Source organism: Diaphorina citri, unplaced genomic scaffold (genome assembly GCF_000475195.1).
Source record: "Diaphorina citri unplaced genomic scaffold, Diaci psyllid genome assembly version 1.1 scaffold477, whole genome shotgun sequence".
Classification (NCBI taxonomy): domain Eukaryota; kingdom Metazoa; phylum Arthropoda; class Insecta; order Hemiptera; family Psyllidae; genus Diaphorina; species Diaphorina citri.
The window spans coordinates 147,443-166,697 of NW_007377912.1; the positions used below are offsets into that span (position 1 = coordinate 147,443).

General features: G+C 42.0%; 1 protein-coding gene and 2 long non-coding RNA genes across 3 annotated transcripts; all 3 read left to right on the forward strand.

The window, feature by feature from the left end:
- Positions 1–2,821: 2,821 nt before the first annotated feature.
- Positions 2,822–3,307, forward strand: LOC113467449. The gene is made up of 2 exons (XR_003391520.1): positions 2,822–2,955; positions 3,223–3,307. It is a non-coding gene; the product is annotated as an uncharacterized LOC113467449 (long non-coding RNA).
- Positions 3,308–9,946: 6,639 nt separating this feature from the next.
- LOC113467447 lies at positions 9,947–11,136 on the forward strand. The gene is made up of 2 exons (XM_026823638.1): positions 9,947–10,026; positions 10,318–11,136. Exons 1-2 carry the CDS (start codon positions 10,023–10,025, stop codon positions 11,106–11,108), a joined length of 795 nt encoding a protein of 264 aa, XP_026679439.1. The 5' UTR covers positions 9,947–10,022; the 3' UTR covers positions 11,109–11,136.
- Positions 11,137–12,392: 1,256 nt separating this feature from the next.
- On the forward strand, positions 12,393–13,025 carry LOC113467448. The gene is made up of 2 exons (XR_003391519.1): positions 12,393–12,663; positions 12,964–13,025. It is a non-coding gene; the product is annotated as an uncharacterized LOC113467448 (long non-coding RNA).
- The last annotated feature ends 6,230 nt before the right edge of the window (positions 13,026–19,255 follow it).

Genomic DNA, 19,255 nt, shown 5'->3' on the forward strand with positions numbered 1-19,255 from the left:
GAGAGAGAGAGAAAGAAAGAGGCTCGGACTACCTCAAAAACTCAACCTCTTATAGCGGGTCTGAAAGATGCCTCAAAGGCTCGGACTGCCTTGCAGACTCAACCTATCATAGCGGGTCTGAAAGATGCCTCAAAGGCTCGGACTGCCTTGCAGACTCAACCTATCATATCGGGTCTGAAAGATTCCTCAAAGGCTGGGACTACCTCGAAGACTCAATCCATCATAGGAGGTCTGACTCCCACGGAAGGTAAAGTCCCCTCTAAGGGTCAAAATGCGCGGGCATCGGCCCCCTTTTCAACAGTATAATTAAATAACAGATAGTTTAAATATGTAGAATAGAAAGACGAAAAGGAAGGAAGAAAAATAGAAAGAGAGCGATAGGTAGAAAGATAAAAAGAGGGAGCCAGAGAGAGAGAGAGAGAGAACAATCTCTCTCTAAGTTTTAATAAAATTTAATGTTGAAAGTTCCCCCCTTGTCCAACTTTATTCCTTGACAACTGTGCTCTGTAGCTTCGGAGATAACACAGCTGGAGTATACCTACTTACCTACCTCTTTCACGAGGCGAGTGTGAACCCGCCCCATTATCAGCTCCTGGTTAGTCCGGACCATGTCTATGAGATACCCAAGGTAAATAGAAGAATGAACTTTCGATGGATTTCACCAATGACTTATGTTGGATTTCACCAATGACTTGTCACGAGGCGAGTGTGAACCCGCCCCATTATCAGCTCCTGGTTAGTCCGGACCATGTCTATGAGATACCCAAGGTAAATAGAAGAATGGATTTCACCAATGACTTATGTTGGATTCCACCAATATTTATTCAGTCATTAGAATTCCTGTTAATCTAACCGCCAGTTAAGTTCCATTTAATTTGTATAACAGGGCTGTTAAGCTAACGGGCTGTTTGTGGCTGGAAAGAAGGTTGGTGAAATCCAAAAATCCACCAATACTGAAGGATTACACTAATGGGAGAATTTTTAATCATCCAAAAAGAAATTTTTAATGATTCAAAAAGGAGTTTTTAGTGATCCAAAAAGGAGGAGTTTTTAAAAACTTGGATAAAACCGAGATAGGCGCGGGCGTGGGGATGTTTCGATCCTTCTGGTCCAGCCCTGACGCCAAGTGCTACACGAGTATTAAGAATCCGAGCGTGTACCAATCCAGCCCTGTGTCTCCTAGTAAGTTATACAATCTTCTTCTTTTTCTTCGCCCTTTTCCGTGTACAGACCGCGTTTTTCGTCAGCCTCTCAAGCAGCCCTAACTAGGGTCATTACTTTGGGCTGACAATTGGTTTTGGCTACACAATTTTACGAGTGGATGCCCTTCGCACTCAACCTTTGCTATTTCTTTAGCAAGGGTAATTCAGGCTGGTCTACTTCCTGTTTAAAGTCCTCCAGCCAGACGAAGCTGGTCTACTCCCTGTTTAACGTCCCCCCACTTAACACAGTATTTTTAATTTTCCTCTTCGAAATCTTTCATTATTATTTTCCAGATAAAACCCTCTCCGATTCAGACTCAAAGTCCCGCCTATACTTGGAGGATGAAGTATGGAAGAAGCTGAAGATCAATCCTTACAACCTGACCAAGTGGACTAACAACTTGAAAATGGTAAGAACAAAATAAATTATTATAAGTTTGTTTTGATTAGAGCCTTCAAAAACGTGCCGCTGTTTCCACAACTTTGAGAAGCACTGGTTTAGGATAAATCCACCTCGGGTTGGAAACGAACCCGCAACCTAGTGATTACAAGCGCTCTACCCTCCAACCTCCAAGTCAACTTGGTTCGCTGTTATAGGTTTGATCATAGGGTTAATCGAAAATAAGTGATTAAAAAAGAGGTTTGATAGAGGGAACTGTAACTGCCAAGATCTTATCGTCCGGAAATGGAAGAGCGGATAGGAGAAAGCCAACCTTTCCAAGAACGAACATATCCCTTCAGGATAAAATCTGCCCCGGCCCGGAATCGAACTCGCGGCCTAGCGCTTACAAGACAAGGCAGACGCGCTACTCACCAAGCTAACTACTCTAATTAGGCTGGCAAAACCAAGTGATTTTTTTATTTAGTTTGGGAAGTTTAGTGTCTCATATTGCCTATCTGATGAGAGACATACCTACTACGGGATGGGTGGTTATTATGAGGAGGCTGGTAATCATCTCGTAGTATGTTCCTTAAACGCAGGCTAAAATATTGCTAAAATACGCCAGTCGGCTTTATTCGTCCCTCGATAAAAAAAAAGTCCGGGCAAAAAAGTCCTGCTAAAAATTACTCGACGACAGTTTGGCAACGTTGTATTGATCAGAAGCGCGAAAATTCAAAAATGTAAACAAACCAAAATATCGGCGTTTTGAGGTTAACTTTTTGCTGAAATTCTAGCGGAAAAAGTAATTTAAAAATTACCTCTTAATTTAATCCTCTTCTACCAGGCTTTTTCGGCCTTATTCTGCTTCATGAAGGCTTCTAAGTAATATTCAGAACTTTATTATACTCAGCAAACTCTACCGTAATGCTCAGATAAAATGCAAATGCAATAGTGTTTGGTGTTCTCTTGTCCCAGTCAAGGTAGCTGGAAAACACTGTTGCAGTCAGAAGAAGTACAAGATGAATGTGAGTATAGATAGCTTAGTTATGTACAATAAAAAATAAAAGCCCACTCTGAGGTTTAGGTGTAGAATAGAATATACCTTGTTTATTCTGCTGGGATAGGACTGAGAAGTCCCTTTACCCCCGCAGTATAACATAGGTAATTTTGACATGGCTAATGATTAGTAGTATTAGAACACCTTGATTAATAGATATAGGGGAAATGAGGGATACTCAGCACTTTATTATACTCAGCAAACTCTACCGTAATGCTCAGATAAAATGCAAATGCAATAGTGTTTGGTGTTCTCTTGTCCCAGTCAAGGTAGCTGGAAAACACTGTTGCAGTCAGAAGAAGTACAAGATGAATGTGAGTATCGATAGCTTAATTATGTACAATAAAAGCCCACTCTGAGGTTTAGGTGTAGAATAGAATATACCTTGTTTTTTCTGCTGGGATAGGACTGAGAAGTCCCTTTACTCCCGCAGTATAACATAGGTAATTTTGACATAGCTATTGATTAATAGTATGAGCCTCAGAAGATAGGAGATTGTGTCAAGTTTCCTATAGGAAAACACACTGATTGTGTTAATCTAAAATCTAAACTAATGTTGATTCATACTCATTTTCTTTCAGTCACCACAAAGGTTGGAATCAAATCGGCAAGCCTGGGGTCTCATCACAAAAAGAATTGAAAATGAAACCAAACACAAGAATGCCCTGGTTTGGGGCTCCGTAAACCTTGTTCTGTTTGCTATTCTGGCCTATGACATGTAAGTTGAAAAATAAATAAACTTTATATGAATAAAAATAATGTACTAGTATTAGACTTGTGTGGTCTGTGTCATAGCATGCCCATCCCATGGTATGTCCCTCATTAGATAGCTGAAAACAGGCACAATACTTCCCATTTAGGTGCTGGGTGAATGCAAGAAGACCAGAAAGTAACCCATTTAAATATTTGCAATTGAAAAACAAGTACAATATGTACCTCATTAGATAGCTGAAAACAGGCACAATACTTCCCATTTAGGTGCTGGGTGAATGCAAGAAGACCAGAAAGTAACCCATTTGAATATTTGCAATTGAAAAACAAGTACATTTTTTTTCAATGGTGGGAATCAAACCTGGGATCTTCTGCATGGCAAGCAAGTGCATTACCACTGGGCTAACCGTGAAAGTCTGGTTTCTCTTATCCTGTCCACCTTCTCCTTTAGATTTTTCTATGTTAACCTACCTACCTAAATGTGAGATGTACTTCTGCTGTAAACATTTATGGGTGTGAATGACCTACTGTTTATTGTGTTAAAGTGCCTAAAGGGGGGGGGGATTTATGGTTATGTTATTGAACCCATAAAATACACAAGATCTTGTTTAGACTGCTGCGGTAAAGGGACTTTTCAGTCTCATTCTGGCAGGATAACCAAGGTATATTCTATTCTATTTAATCTTTTGTTTGTATTAACCTAAATGTGAGATGTACTTCTGCTGTAAACATTTATGGGTGTGAATGACCTACTGTTTATTGTGTTAAAGTGCCTAAAGGGGGGGGATTTATGGTTATGTTATTGAACCCATAAAATACATAAGATCTTGTTTAGACTGTTGGGTAAAGGGACTCTTCAGTCTCATTCTGGCAGGATAACCGAGGTATATTCTATTCTATTTATTCTTTTGTTTGTATTCATTTCCGATGTAAAGAAATGAGCCCCGTTTAAACTGTTGGTACATACTTATAAGGGTACTTTTTAGTCTTAGCTGAAAACTTTAAAGTTAAATATCTCAGTTTGATGATTTTCATTTATTGCCCTTTTTGCACCCAGCTCCTCAATTATTGCCCGAGGTAATCTCTACCACTCATCCCTTATACTTCTTCTTCTTCCCTTTGGAACTGTGTTCCCCCGGAATTCCTGTTCCCGACCCTTCTGTTAGTACTTCCACCTCTAATGAAGCTTCCTCTATTTCGGACTAGGGGCTCAGTGTCACTATTTCGTACAGGTGCCCTATTTCGGCTAGCGGCCCTAGGGAGAGTCTCCCCACTTAGGGTAGACGCCCCATCACGGCTAGAGGACCCATGAACGGTCCCAGTAATTTCACTACTTAGGGTAGATGGGCTATTGCTGTTAGCTGAGCTAGAAGTTTCAGCATTTAGGGTAGCTGCCCCACTACGGCCAGGGGAGGTCTCACTTAGGGTAGGTGGCCTAGTGGGCCGCCACGACCGTGTGTCGCTATACTTGCCAGTCACTTTTCCACTGTCTTTACCTCCTCACTTAGGGTAGAGGGCCTGGGGGGCCGCCACGACCGTGTGTCGCTATACTTGCCAGTCACTTTTCCATTGTCTTTACCTCCTTCTTTCCTTCCCTGTTCCTTTTCTCTGAAATCTTCTTCTCTGCTGTTTTCTAACTCTGGCGTTTTCCCACTATCTTTCGCTCTAATGTGCTCTTCGTTTTGTCTATTAAACTCTCTTCTCCTATTGGCTAATTCCTCTTGTCGCTTTCTCGTGGCCAATTCTTTTCTTACTTCTTCCTCTTTCTTTCTCGATTCCAATTCTCCGTTTCTATTGGCCGATTGTTCTTCTGAAGCTTTCTTTCTGATTTCAGCATCTTTCGCTCTAATCTCTTCTTCTTTGTTTCTATTTTCTAATTCTTTTTCTCTAGCTTCTTCTTCTCTTTTTCTGCTTTCCTTCCCTGTTCCTTTTCTCTGAAATCTTCTTCTCTACTGTTTTCCAGCTCTGGCGTTTTTCCCCTATCTTTCGCTCTAATGTGCTCTTCGTTTTGTCTATTAAACTCTCTTCTCCTCTTGGCTAATTCCTCTTGTCGCTTTCTCGTGGCCAATTCTTTTCTTACTTCTTCCTCTTTCCTTCTCGATTCTAATTCTCCGTTTCTATTGGCCGATTCTTCTTCTGAAGCTTTCTTTCTGATTTCAGCATCTTTCGCCCTAATTTCTTCTTCTTTGTTTCTATTTTCTAATTCTTTCTCTCTAGCTTCTTCTTCTCTTTTTCTTGCCTCTAACTCTGCGTTCCTATTGCTTAATTCGTCTTCTTCTGCTTTCTTTCTTGTCTCAGCATCTTTTGCTCTCACTTCTTCTTCCCTCTTCCTTGCCTCTAATTCTTTCTCTCTTGCTACTTCTTCTCTTTTTCTATTGGCCAATTCTTCTTCTTCCGCTTTTTTTCTGCTTTCGGCATCTTTTGCTCTTACTTCTTCTTCTTTCTTTCTGTTCTCCAGTTCTCTTTCTCTCGCTTCTAATTCTTTCTCCCTAGCTACTTCTTCTCTTTTCCTTGCCTCTAATTCTTTTTCTCTAGCTACTTCCTCTCTTTTCCTCGCTTCTAGTTCCTTTTCTCTAGCTACTTCTTCGCTTCTCTTTTCCTTGCCTCTAATTCTTTTTCTCTAGCTACTTCCTCTCTTTTCCTCGCTTCTAGTTCCTTTTCTCTAGCTACTTCTTCTCGTTTTCTATTCTCTAACTCTTTTTCTCTCGCCTCCTCTTCTCTCTTCCTAGCCTCTAACTCTTTCTTGATATTCTCCTCCGCCTGGCTAATGGCTAAAACAGTTTCCAACCAGCGGCTCGCGGGCCACATGTGGCCTGCCAGACCATTTTCGTGACCCGTGAAGCTTTTAGGGTGGGCCCCCTCCGGCTTGATTTTTACTCTTTTTCTATGAGGTTGACCCCGAAAATGGAGCATCCACCCCCCCCTCAAGAAAATCCTGCATACGGGCCTGCTCCCCCTGTGTATGTGGCCCGCGAAGTACCTGCCAATGTAGCATGTGGCCCGCATACACATGGAATTTGGAAACCCCTCGTCTAAAATAAGTATTTATTGCTTCCTCTCTTCCCCAGTGGATTCATCGCACCATACTCCTCCGTTTAGTCAAAGAGATCGACGCAGTGAACACCTCATTGCTCGCTCATAACATGCCGGACCTTCAGGTGGGCTGTGTAGGGCTGGACAGGCTCAGGTCGATATCTCACGCGTCAATTGGACTGAGCATGGGTTCGCTCAGTCTACTTGTGCAGTTCTTGAGTGTGAGCCATAATCAGGAGTATGTGGTCAATAGAATACGAGGTAAGAAAATGATTCAAGGCCTGTTGTATATTTGATACACACGGTATTCTTGTTATTATTTCCAACCACCCAGTACCTATGATAGCTTCCTTAGCAACCATTAAACATTCTTCTCGTTTTCTATTCTCTAACTCTTTTTCCCTCGCCTCCTCTTCTCTCTTCCTAGCCTCTAACTCTTTCTTGATATTCTCCTCCACCTGGCTATTGGCCTCCTGGTTATTGGCCTCGCTAGTTCCTCGAACGGCCTCCAGTTGTCTTTCGTAAGCTTCCAACTCTTTCTGACGAGTCTGGGCGATTCTGATCCGCGCTTCTTGGCGTTCTTTTTCCCTCGCATCGATTTCTTTCTGACGTTCTTCGCTGACCCTTCGAATCCCTTTCCGGTACTGGGGAGACCTTTTGGTTCGAGATTTTTGACTGTTTGTTGTAATTCCATCTTCATTTTGAAGATATCTTTCTTTTCTATCTTGAACAGCTCTTTTAATTCTGGATTCTCCGCTGATTTTTGGTATTTCTTTTCCATCGTGAAGAGCTCCTTTGGATCTTTGACTAATTGTTGGAGTTTCTTTCATATTTTGAAGAGTTCTTTTGGATCTTTGACTAATTGTTGGAATTCCTTCACCATTTTGAACATCTCTTTTAGTTCTGGATCGTCTCCAAGTTAGGTCACCAGTACTCGAGATAGAGCGATCAGTGTGTGAACTATGAAATGTGAACTGTGAAATGTGAATGAGTGAATGGATCTTGTTCTTATAATATAAGAAGATTGATTTCACATTTTAACCCTAATCCTGGTATTGCGTCCATAGTGTGTAATGAGTCCATTTGAATACCACTGCTCAATTCGCTCCCCTAGCCTTGAAAACTTCGCTTCCAGAAGTTGGTAAACACATTTCTTAAATAAATAAATAAATCTATTCAAATAAGGCTTCAAACAAACCTGATATTCGACTGTAGGTCATTTTCACATTGAATTCAAAGTCTTCTGGAATAAAAGTGATCTTGAAACATCCTCGAACATTAGACACGAACCTGTGACCCTCAGATTATAAACCCTTGTGATTTTGTGTTCTACCTAACCATCAAATTACCTGATATGCGTCTCTGTGCCAAAGTTCTATCGTTGTACGTCATTTTCACGTTGAATTCAAAGTCTTCTGGAATAAAAGTGATGTTGAAACATCCTCGAACATTAGACACGAACCTGTGACCCTCAGATTATAAACCCTTGTGATTTTGTGTTCTACCTAACCATCAAATTACCTGATATGCGTCTCTGTGCCAAAGTTCTATCGTTGTACGTCATTTTCACGTTGAATTCAAAGTCTTCTGGAATAAAAGTGATGTTGAAACATCCTGGAACATTAGACACGAACCTGTGACCCTCAGATTAGAAACCCTTGTGATTTTGTGTTCTACCTAACCATCAAATTACCTGATATGCGTCTCTGCTCACCAGTAGGGGTTCCATCACCTTGAGGGGTGTCGGTACGCGTGAGGGTTTCATCATTACGCGCAAAAGTTCCGTCATTACGTGCAGTCGCCCCACCTCTACGAGTAGAAGGTCTGCTCCTAAATCTTCTGGTATCACTATTGATCTCAGCCTCTCCAGGGCCATTGTTTGGTCCTCCAACCCTCAAACTTCTATCGCCATAACTTTCTGTCTCTTGAGGGACACTATTTGGTCTTTCAACCCTAAATCTTCTGGCAGTGTCATAAGTTTCCGATCCTTGAGGGTCATTATTTGGTCTTCCAGCCCTAAGCCTTGTACTGTCGTAGCTTTCCGATTCCTTAGGGTAACTGTTTGGTCCTCCTACCCTAAATCTCCGATCACTTTCTAGTTGTTTAGGGGGACTTTGTGGTCCTTCAACCCTAAATTTTCCATCGTAACTTTCTGTCTCTTTAGGAGGACCATTTATGCCTCCACGAGGACCATTTATGCCCCCACTATTTGGTCCTTCCACCCTAAATCCTCTATCAAAGGGGTAACTGTTTGGTCCTCCTACCCTAAATCTCCGATCACTTTCTAGTTGTTTAGGGGGACTTTGTGGTCCTTCAACCCTAAATTTTCTATCGTAACTTTCTGTCTGTTTAGGAGGACCATTCATGCCTCCACGAGGACCATTTATGCCCCCACTATTTGGTCCTTCCACCCTAAATCCTCTATCAAAACTTTGTGCTTGATTAGGGTAACTTTGTGGTCCTCCAATTTCTTTTCTCCTAGCTTCCAGCTGTCTCCTCCTCTCCTCATTCTCCTTCTCCCGAAGTTCACTTTCCCTTCGTCGATTCTCCAACTCTGCCTTCCTACTTTCCAGCTCCTTCGCTATCTCGCGATCTCGCTCTTCGCTCGCTTTCTTCCTCGCTTCGCTTTCCCTCCTTCTCGCTTCGAACTCGCGTTCGCGTTCGATTTTTCGCATCTCTAGTTCTCGAACGCGTGCGTCGAGTTCGCTTTCTCGCGCTGCTAGTTCGATGCGACGCGTCTCGGATTCTTTTCTGATGTTGTCTAGCTCTTTGCCTATGTCTTCGATTTCTTTTCGACGATAGAACTCCTCCTCTGTTAGCCCTAGTTGGTCATCTTCAATTGTGTCTCTAGTTCGATGCGACGCGTCTCGGATTCTTTTCTGATGTTGTCTAGCTCTTTGCCTATGTCTTCGATTTCTTTTCGACGATAGAACTCTTCCTCTGTTAGCCCTGGTTGGTCGTCTTCAATTGTGTCAGGAGTTTGGATTAATTCTTTTCCTTGGAGTTCCTTTTGGGCTGCCAATTCTCTTGCTAGAGTTTGTTTCTGAACTTCAAATTCTCTAGTTTGGATTTCCTTTTGGGCTGATTCTCTTGTTTGGAATTCTTTTTGGGTTTCCAATTCTCTTTCTTGGATTTCCTTTTGGGCTTCCAATTCTTTCGTTCTCGCTTCGTTTGCTCTTCTGCGGGCGTTTCTGCCCCGTGGATTGTCTCGGGTTTGTCGTCTCGGAGTTTGGATTAATTCTTTTCCTTGGAGTTCCTTTTGGGCTGCCAATTCTCTTGCTAGAGTTTGTTTCTGAACTTCAAATTCTCTAGCTTGGATTTCTTTTTGGGTTTCAAATTCTCTAGCTTGGATTTCCTTTTGGGCTAATTCTCTTGTTTGGAATTCTTTTTGGGTTTCCAATTCTCTTGCTTGAATTTCCTTTTGAGCTTCCAATTCTTTCGTTCTCGCTTCGTTTGCTCTTCTGCGGGCGTTTCTGTCCCGTGGATTGTCTCGGGTTTGTCTTTTGAATAATAATAATAATAATAATAATAAATAAATAAAAAAAATATTACCTACAAGTCCGAAACTTCGAAGGCAGGATCCAGATTGAAATGGAATTTACTCCCTCAGGACTTATTTCATAAACAAATGTAGAAAATGGGTAGGTATTTTTTGAGTTTCCGCACACTGGTTCCAGAGTGCCGGGTCACACTGGACGACATAGAACAATGATGAAAGCACATTGTCATTTCTCTTAACCAGCCTAACATTTAGCTTATTATCATGGGTAACTCATCTGCCTTGTAAGCCTTAGGTCGCGGGTACCATTCCCACCCAGAGGACATAAAAAAAAATGGATTTAACTTACAAGTGGTAACGGGCCTTTGGGAATTTTGAAAAATCGACTTTTTGTGTCCGTCCATTAGCGTCCGAATTCACCTTTGTGTTCCAGGAACGATTGTGAGGCTCACAGCAGCCCTCTGCATTCTGATTTGCTCTTTTCAACGGGCTGACATGGCCGACACCAATTCTTCCAACGGAGAAGTTATAGAGGACTGGCTCCTTCAATGGATGCGGACGTCGAATGGTACCTCAAATGCTCAGACTACCTCAAAAACTCAACCTCTTATAGCGGGTCTGAAAGATGCCTCAAAGGCTCGGACTGCCTTGCAGACTCAACCTATTATATCGGGTCTGAAAGATTCCTTAAAGGCTGGGACTACCTCGAAGACTCAATCCATCATAGGAGGTCTGACTCCCACGGAAGGTAAAATCCCCTCTAAGGGTCAAAATGCCAGGACATTGGCCCCCTTTTCAACAGCCCAAAGCGTTCGGTCAGTAGATGCCTTAAAGGCTACCTCAAAGGTTCGGACTACCTCGAAAACTCAAACCGTTCTTGTGGGTCTGACTCCCCAGGAAGGCAAAGTTCCCTCTGAGGGTAAAAACGCCAGAGCATCGGCACCCTCAGCGCCACCCCAAACCTATCAATCCATAATCCCTGCGTTATTGATCCAACAAATTCCAAGCTTAATGTCGCCAACAAAGCCTCCAGATAAGCCTTCGCCAACATTGCGTCCTGCAACAAGACCTCCCACTACCCGTAAACCCTCACCGGCCGCTGGAACTCCAGAGAAGATCATCAAGCTTCCGGAACTTGCGAAGGACGCCTCCGAATGTCCGGAAGGGTACAAGTGGTTCCTGAACAAGTGTTACCCAGTGTATCCCTCCTTGGTTTTAGAATAGAACTAGTTTATGTTTTTAGTTTGATAACTATTAACTATGCAGCAAATAGGAGCGCGCAGCGCGACCGTATTTTTCATTCTTTTCTACAAGTTCGGCCATGCCTTTTCTACAAGTTTGGCCATGCGCCGCTAGTTCATCCCGAGGCATGGGCCATGCGCCATGCCTCGGGATGAACTAGCGGGATTCCGTCGCCTGAACAAGTGTTACCCAGTGTATCCCTCCTTGGTTTTAGAATAGAACTAGTTTATGTTTTTAGTTTGATAACTATTAACTATGCAGCTAATAGGAGCGCGCAGCGTGACCGTATTTTTCATTCTTTTCTACAAGTTCGGCCATGCCTTTTCTACAAGTTTGGCCATGCCTCGGGAAGAACTAGCGGGATTTCGGAGCGAAGCGACGGAATCCCGCTAGTAAAGCTATAAACTCAACCACAGTTTTTATTTCAACCCTATAGGTAGCTCTATCCAAAACTTAATGGCCCAGGAAACCCCTTTTTTGACCCTTTCTACAACAGGTCTATTATTTTCTACAACATTAATATTATTTACTACTAATATTATTTTCTACAGCAAGTCTATTATCTGTTATCTGTTTTGATGACAACGACACCATACGATTGTACATACCAACAGGGTGTCCACCAATGTATGACCCACTCAAATTGCTCCGAATCTGTTGGAGTTTTCGAAAAAAGAAAAAAAAATCCTTTGATTTTCGCAAAGAATTTTTTGGCAATATTGAAATTCGAAGTTCGCGGAATCCGCGAACTTGGTACCGACTTTGGAATTTCAAATGAGAACACCTCTATTTTTATTGCACAAAAATAAAAATAAATAAATAATAATAATAATAATAATAATAAAGAGCTTTGACTTTGCCATGGAGAAGGTTCCGGGTTCGATTCCTACCATCGAGAAAAATTTGTACTCTTTTTTCGATTGCAAATATTTCAATTTTCAATGGGTTAGTTTCTGGTGTTCTCTTGTTGACCCAGCACATAAATGGGAAGTTTAGTGTCTCATATTGCCTATCTGATGAGAGACATACCTACTACGGGATGGGTGGTTATTATGAGGAGGCTGGTAATCATCCCGTAGTATGTTCCTCAAACGCAGGCTAAAATATTGCTAAAATACGCCAGTCGGCTTTATTCGTCCCTCGATAAAAAAAAGTCCGGGCAAAAAAGTCCTGCTAAAAATTACTCGACGACAGTTTGGCAACGTTGTTTTAACCAGAAGCGCGAACTTTCAAAAATGTAAACAAACCAAAATATCGGCGTTTTGAGGTTAACTTTTTGCTGAAATTCTAGCGGAATCTGTGATCTTTTGAAAGTAATTTAAAAATTACCTCTAAATTTAATCCTCTTCTACCAGGCTTTTTCGGCCTTATTCTGCTTCATGTAAAGCTTCAAAGTAATATCCAGCACTTTATTATACTCAGCAAACTCTACCGTAATGCTCAGATAAAATGCAAATGCAATAGTGTTTGGTGTTCTCTTGTCCCAGTCAAGGTAGCTGGAAAACACTGTTGCAGTCAGAAGAAGTACAAGATGAATGTGAGTATAGATAGCTTAATTATGTACAATAAAAGCCCACTCTGAGGTTTAGGTGTAGAATAGAATATACCTTGTTTATTCTGCTGGGATAGGACTGAGAAGTCCCTTTACCCCCGCAGTATAACGTAGGTAATTTTGACATAGCTATTGATTAATAGTACTAGAACACCTTGATTAATTGAAAGGAGGGAAATGAGCCTCAGAAGATAGGAGATTGTGTCAAGTTTCCTTTAGGAAAACACACTGATTGTGTTAATCTAAAATCTAAACTAATGTTGATTCATACTCATTTTCTTTCAGTCACCTCAAAGGTTGGAATCAAATCGGCAAGCCTGGGGTCTCATCACGAAAAGAATTGAAAATGAAACCAAACACAAGAATGCCCTGGTTTGGGGCTCCGTAAACCTTGTCCTGTTTGCTATTCTGGCCTATGACATGTAAGTTGAAAAATAAATAAACTTTAAATGAATAAAAACAATGTATTAGTATTAGACTTGTGTGGTCTGTGTCATAGCATGCCCATCCCATGGTATGTACCTCATTAGATAGTTGAAAACAGGCACAATACTTCCCATTTAGGTGCTGGGTGAATGCAAGAAGACTAGAAAGTAACTCATTTAAATATTTGCAATTGAAAAACAATTACAATTTTTTTTCAATGGTGGGAATCGAACCTGGGATCTTCTGCATGGCAAGCAAGTGCATTACAACTGGGCTAACCGTGAAATTTATGGTTATGTTATTGAACCCATAAAATACATAAGATCTTGTTTAGACTGTTGTGGTAAAGGGACTTTTCAGTCTCATTCTGGCAGGATAAACAAGGTATATTCTACTCTATTTATTCTTTTGTTTGTATTCTCTACCTAACCATCAAATTACCTGATATGCGTCTCTGTGCCAAAGTTCTATCGTTGTACGTCATTTTCACGTTGAATTCAAAGTCTTCAGGAATATAAGTGATATTAAGACATCCTCGAACATTAGACACGAACCTGTGACCCTCAGATTAGAAACCCTTGTGATTTTGTGCTCTACCTAACCATCAAATTACCTGATATGCGTCTCTGTGCCAACGTTCTATCGTATTATTATTAAACAATTAGATCAAACTTTATTTACATAATGATGGTAACATAATGTACATAGATATAAGTAAAAAAAATAAAGTTTGATCAAGGGTGGGGTTAATGCCTATGGCATTCTCTACCACCCCACCCTTGATGTACAGAATATTGTTATCATGACATTTTAAAAAATATATACAAAATCAAAGGGTGGAAAGAAAGGGGGGAAGTTGGAAACCCCTAGTCTAGAATAAGTATTTATTGCTTCCTCTCTTCCCCAGTGGATTCATCGCACCATACTCCTCCGTTTGGTCAAAGAGATCGACGCAGTGAACACCTCATTGCTCGCTCATAACATGCCGGACCTTCAGGTGGGCTGTGTGGGGCTGGACAGGCTCAGGTCGATATCTCACGCGTCAGTTGGACTGAGCATGGGTTCGCTCAGTCTACTTGTGCAGTTCCTGAGTGTCAGTCATAATCAGGAGTATGTGGTGAATAGAATACGAGGTAAGGAAACTTCATAAATAAATACAGTTTCTTTGTGTTATTATATCACAACTTTGGTGCTCACTGCAGCATTTTAGGATTTTCCATATATCTCAATAATCCTAACCCGAAAGCAATCAAATCATTTTCCTAATATCTCATCTCAATTCATCCTAACACAAAAGCTTGATTGCTTGAATCTTTGTGGTAAAGCAGAGCTTTTTCACAACTTTAGTGGATATCAGTGTTTTATGAAGTGCCTAATTTTCTATTAATTGCATCTACTCGCCTTAGGCAATAATCACGCCCTATTGTAATTTTGTCATTATTTATTACAATAAAGAGTTATATTATTACGTGTCTATTACGTGTCAATAAAGAGTTATATTATTACTCGTTTAGTCGCCATTGGTCGCTACTCGATTAAAGTAGCTACTCCCCGAACTCCAAGCACAGAGCCGAAAAAACTTCGACCCCGCCCTGAATCGGGAAGCACTCTGCCTTGAGCCCATTTGTTGACAATCGAGTGAATTTATTTGTCTTGATTGATTTTATTGACAGAGCTCGCCAAAAACACAAATAAGGACGAAACACGCTTTCCTTCCCTGTTCCTTTTCTCTGAAATCTTCTTCTCTACTGTTTTCCAGCTCTGGCGTTTTTCCCCTATCTTTCGCTCTAATGTGTTCTTCGTTTTGTCTATTAAACTCTCTTCTCCTATTGGCCAATTCTTCTTGTCGCTTTCTCGTGGCCAATTCTTTTCTTACTTCTTCCTCTTTCCTTCTCGATTCTAATCCTCCGTTTCTATTGGCCGATTCTTCTTCTGAAGCTTTCTTTCTGATTTCAGCATCTTTCGCTCTAATCTCTTCTTCTTTGTTTCTATTTTCCAATTCTTTCTCTCTAGCTTCTTCTTCTCTTTTTCTTGCCTCTAACTCTGCGTTCCTATTGCTTAATTCGTCTTCCTCAGCTTTCTCTCTGATATCTGCATCTTTTGTTCTTACGTCTTTTTCCCTCTTCCTTGCCTCTAATTCTTTCTCTCTAGCTACCTCTTCTCTTTTTCTATTGGCCAATTCTTCTTCTTCCGCTTTTTTTCTGGTTTCGGCATCTTTTGCTCTTACTTCTTCTTCTCTCTTTCTGTTCTCCAGTTCTCTTTCTCTCGCTTCTAATTCTTTCTCTCTAGCTACTTCTTCTCTTTTTCTTGCCTCTAATTCTCTTTCTCTAGCTACTTCCTCTCTTTTCCTCGCTTCTAGTTCCTTTTCTCTAGCTATTTCTTCTCGTTTTCTATTCTCTAACTCTTTTTCCCTCGCCTCCTCTTCTCTCTTCCTAGCCTCTAACTCTTTCTTGATATTCTCCTCCGCCTGGCTATTGGCCTCTTGGTTTTTGGCCTCGCTAGTTCCTCTGACGGCCTCCAGCTGTCTTTCGTACGCTTCCAGCTCTTTCTGTCGAGTCTGGGCGATTCTAATGCGAGCTTCTTGACGTTCTTTTTCCCTCGCGTCGATTTCCTTCTGACGTTCTTCGCTGACCCTTCGAATCCCTTTCCGGTATTGGGGAGACCTTTTGGTTCGAGATTTTTGACTGTTTGTTGCAATTCCATTTTCATTTTGAAGATATCTTTCTTTTCTATCTTGAACAGCTCTTCTAATTCTGGATTCTCCGCTGATTTTTGGTATTTCTTTTCCATTGTGAAGAGCTGTTTTGGATCTTTGACTAATTGTTGGAGTTTCTTTCATATTTTGTAGAATTCTTTTGGATCTTTCACTGATTTTTTCAACTCCTTCTCCATTTTGAACATCTCTTTTAGTTCTGGATCGTCTCCGAGTTAGGTCACCAGTAGGGGTTCCATCACCTTGAGGGGTGTCGGTACGCCTGAGGGTTTCATCATTACGCGCAAAAGTTCCGTCAATGACGCTGGCCTCTTCGTAGTAGTTAGAGAGATCGCCGGGCGCGATCTCTTCTTCCCCGCTTGACTTATCCCCGGCGGGGCGGGTAGGAAGGAAATACGTGCTGACGGCGAGAGGGGGTTGCGTGACCGCATCCGTGTGTTCTTTCCCATCCCCACTTTCTTCCTCAGACTTCGGGTATAGGAATCCGGGGATCGGCGTCGGAATGAAGAAAGTTCCATTCGACGCGTCCGTCAAGGGTTCCGCATCCGTCAAAGGCTCCTTTGGTTCGTCATCTAGCGAGCGCTCCTGTTTGTGACGCGGCCTCGCGCGCCCTCTTGCGGAAAAACCTTGAACGCGTGAGAAACGCCTATATTCGCGGTCCATAGCGGCAATGTTAGCCGCAGACGCGTCGTTTTCGCGTCCACTTTCGTCGTACTGTCCCAGACTTGGCTGCTCTGCGGCATTGCGAAGCTTTTCGGTCTGGTCGCTTTTCTTTCCGAATTCTTCGCCTGTTTGTGACGCGGCCTCGCGCGCCCTCTTGCGGAAAAACCTTGAACGCGTGAGAAACGCCTATATTCGCGGTCCATAGCGGCAATGTCAGCCGCAGACGCGTCGTTTTCGCGTCCACTTCCGTCGTACTGTCCCAGACTTGGCTGCTCGGCGGCATTGCGTAGCTTTTCGGTCTGGTCGCTTTTCTTTCCGAATTCTTCGCTTTTCGTAAGCTTCCAACTCTTTCTGTCGAGTCTGGGCGATTCTGATGCGAGCTTCTTGACGTTCTTTTTCCCTCGCTTCTATCTCCTTCTGACGTTCTTCGCTGACCCTTCGAATCCCTTTCCGATATTGGGGAGACCTTTTGGTTCGAGATTTTTGACTGTTTGTTGTAATTCCATTTTCATTTTGAAGATATCTTTCTTTTCTATCCTGAACAGCTCTTCTAATTCTGGATTCTCCCCTGATTTTTGGTATTTCTTTTCCATTGTGAAGAGCTCTTTTGGATCTTTGACTAATTGTTGGAGTTTCTTTCATATTTTGTAGAGTTCTTTTGGATCTTTCACTGATTTTTTCAATTCGCTTCACCATTCCTTTCCGATTTGGCCACCTTCTGGGTTGATCTGTCTCCATCAGCATCCTGAGAAAGAAAATGTGAATAATTAGAAAACAGAATAACTTAGCCAAGAAATGTCACAAAAGATCTAACCAGGTCACAGTGACAAAGGGTGTTTATTAAAGCCGATGGCCCTACTTGTACCAATAACCAACCATACAAACATAGCACAAATTAAAACAAAACAAGAAAGAAGACATTGAATCGATTGAATTAATACAAATCAGGATAAATTTGAAGGAAAACGAAAAAGAAACATACCGATTCCTTTTCACAAAAGCAGAGAATTTCCGTCAGTGTGAAAAGGGGCGGGTCGGCGTTTTTCGTCAGCCTCTCAATCAGCCCTAGCCTAGGGTGATTGCTTTGGGCTGACATTTGGTTTTGGCTGCAAATTTTACGTGTAGATGCCCTTCGGACTCAACCTTTTCTATTTCTTTAGCAAGGGAAATTTCAGGCTGGTCTACTCCCTGTTTAAAGTCCCCCAGCCAGACTAAGCTGGTCTACTCCCTGTTTAACGTCCCCCATAGTTGTATACTTGCAAAAGCAGAGAATTTCCGTCAGTGTGAAAAGGGGCGGGTCGGCGTTTTTCGTCAGCCTCTCAATCAGCCCTAGCCTAGGGTGATTGCCTTGGGCTGACATTTGGTTTTGGCTGCAAATTTTACGTGTAGATGCCCTTCGCACTCAACCTTTTCTATTTCTTTAGCAAGGGAAATTTCAGGCTGGTATACTCCCTGTTTAAAGTCTCCCAGCCAGACTAAGCTGGTATACTCCCTGTTTAAAGTCTTCCAGCCAGACTAAGCTGGTATACTCCCTGTTTAAAGTCCCCCAGCCAGACTAAGCTGGTCTACTCCCTGTTTAACGTCCCCCATAGTTGTTTACTTTTATGCCTACCTAAATAGTATTTTGAATTCTACTCTGTTATATTTGTAAAAATCTATATCATTGTCAATAAATCCATTTACATTTACCTCCTTTCGGCTCTCTTCCCCAACATTCAAACCCCGTTGGGCGTTTCGCCTAAAACGCCTATGCCACACTCGGGTAGCTGCAATGTCAGCCGCAGACGCGTCGTTTTCGCGTCCACTTTCGTCGTACTGTCCCAGACTTGGCTGCTCTGCGGCATTGCGTAGCTTTTCGGTCTGGTCGCTTTTCTTTCCGAATTCCTCGCTGGAGTCGTCGAAATCTACATCGCCCAGTTGGTCTGCATCTTTTCTCGCTTCTTCCCCATTCCTTTCCGATTTGGCCACCTTCTGGGTTGATCTGTCTCCATCAGCATCCTGAGAAAGAAAATGTGAATAATTAGAAAATAGAATAACTTAGCCAAGAAATGTCACAAAAGATCTAACCAGGTCGGTTTCGCCTAGATCCCCCACGGACCAAGTTTCGCTCGTCGGGTCTTCGTTTGGGGACTGGGTTGTCGCTGTCTTGACGGGGCCCATCTAGGGTGACATATTTGGACGGGCTAAGGTGACGGTGGTAGGGTCTCTCCTGAGATCTGGATGGAGAGACGCTGTTGGTTTTGGCCTGAAAGTAATGGAAATCAAACTGAAAGTTATAGAATAGAATATACCCTGTTTATACTGTCAGAATGAGACTGAAAAGTCCCTTTACTGCCGCAGTCTAAACAAGGTCTTATGTATTTGGTACACATTAGACGTAAATTGTTGGACCTTTCACAATAGATCCCATTGTTGTCAGCTCAGGTAGCATGCCTACCTTGTTAGCATTAGGTCGTGGGTTCGATCACCACCCGGGGAGAACTTTTTCCTAACAGATATACCTGCCTCGGTGGTGTAGTGGTCGAGACGCTCACCTGGTAAACAGGAGGGCGTGGGTTGAATCCCAGCCAAGGTGTGGAAATTTATCATCAAGATAGTTTGATAATTTGACCAGAATATCTATCAGTAGCGTACTGCTGGAGTAAAGGGACTTTTCAGTCTCATATGAGCTGTATAAATAAGCATTATTATTATTATCATTATTATTATTATTATTATTATTATTATTATTATTATTATTATTATTATTATTATTATTATTATTATTATTATTAT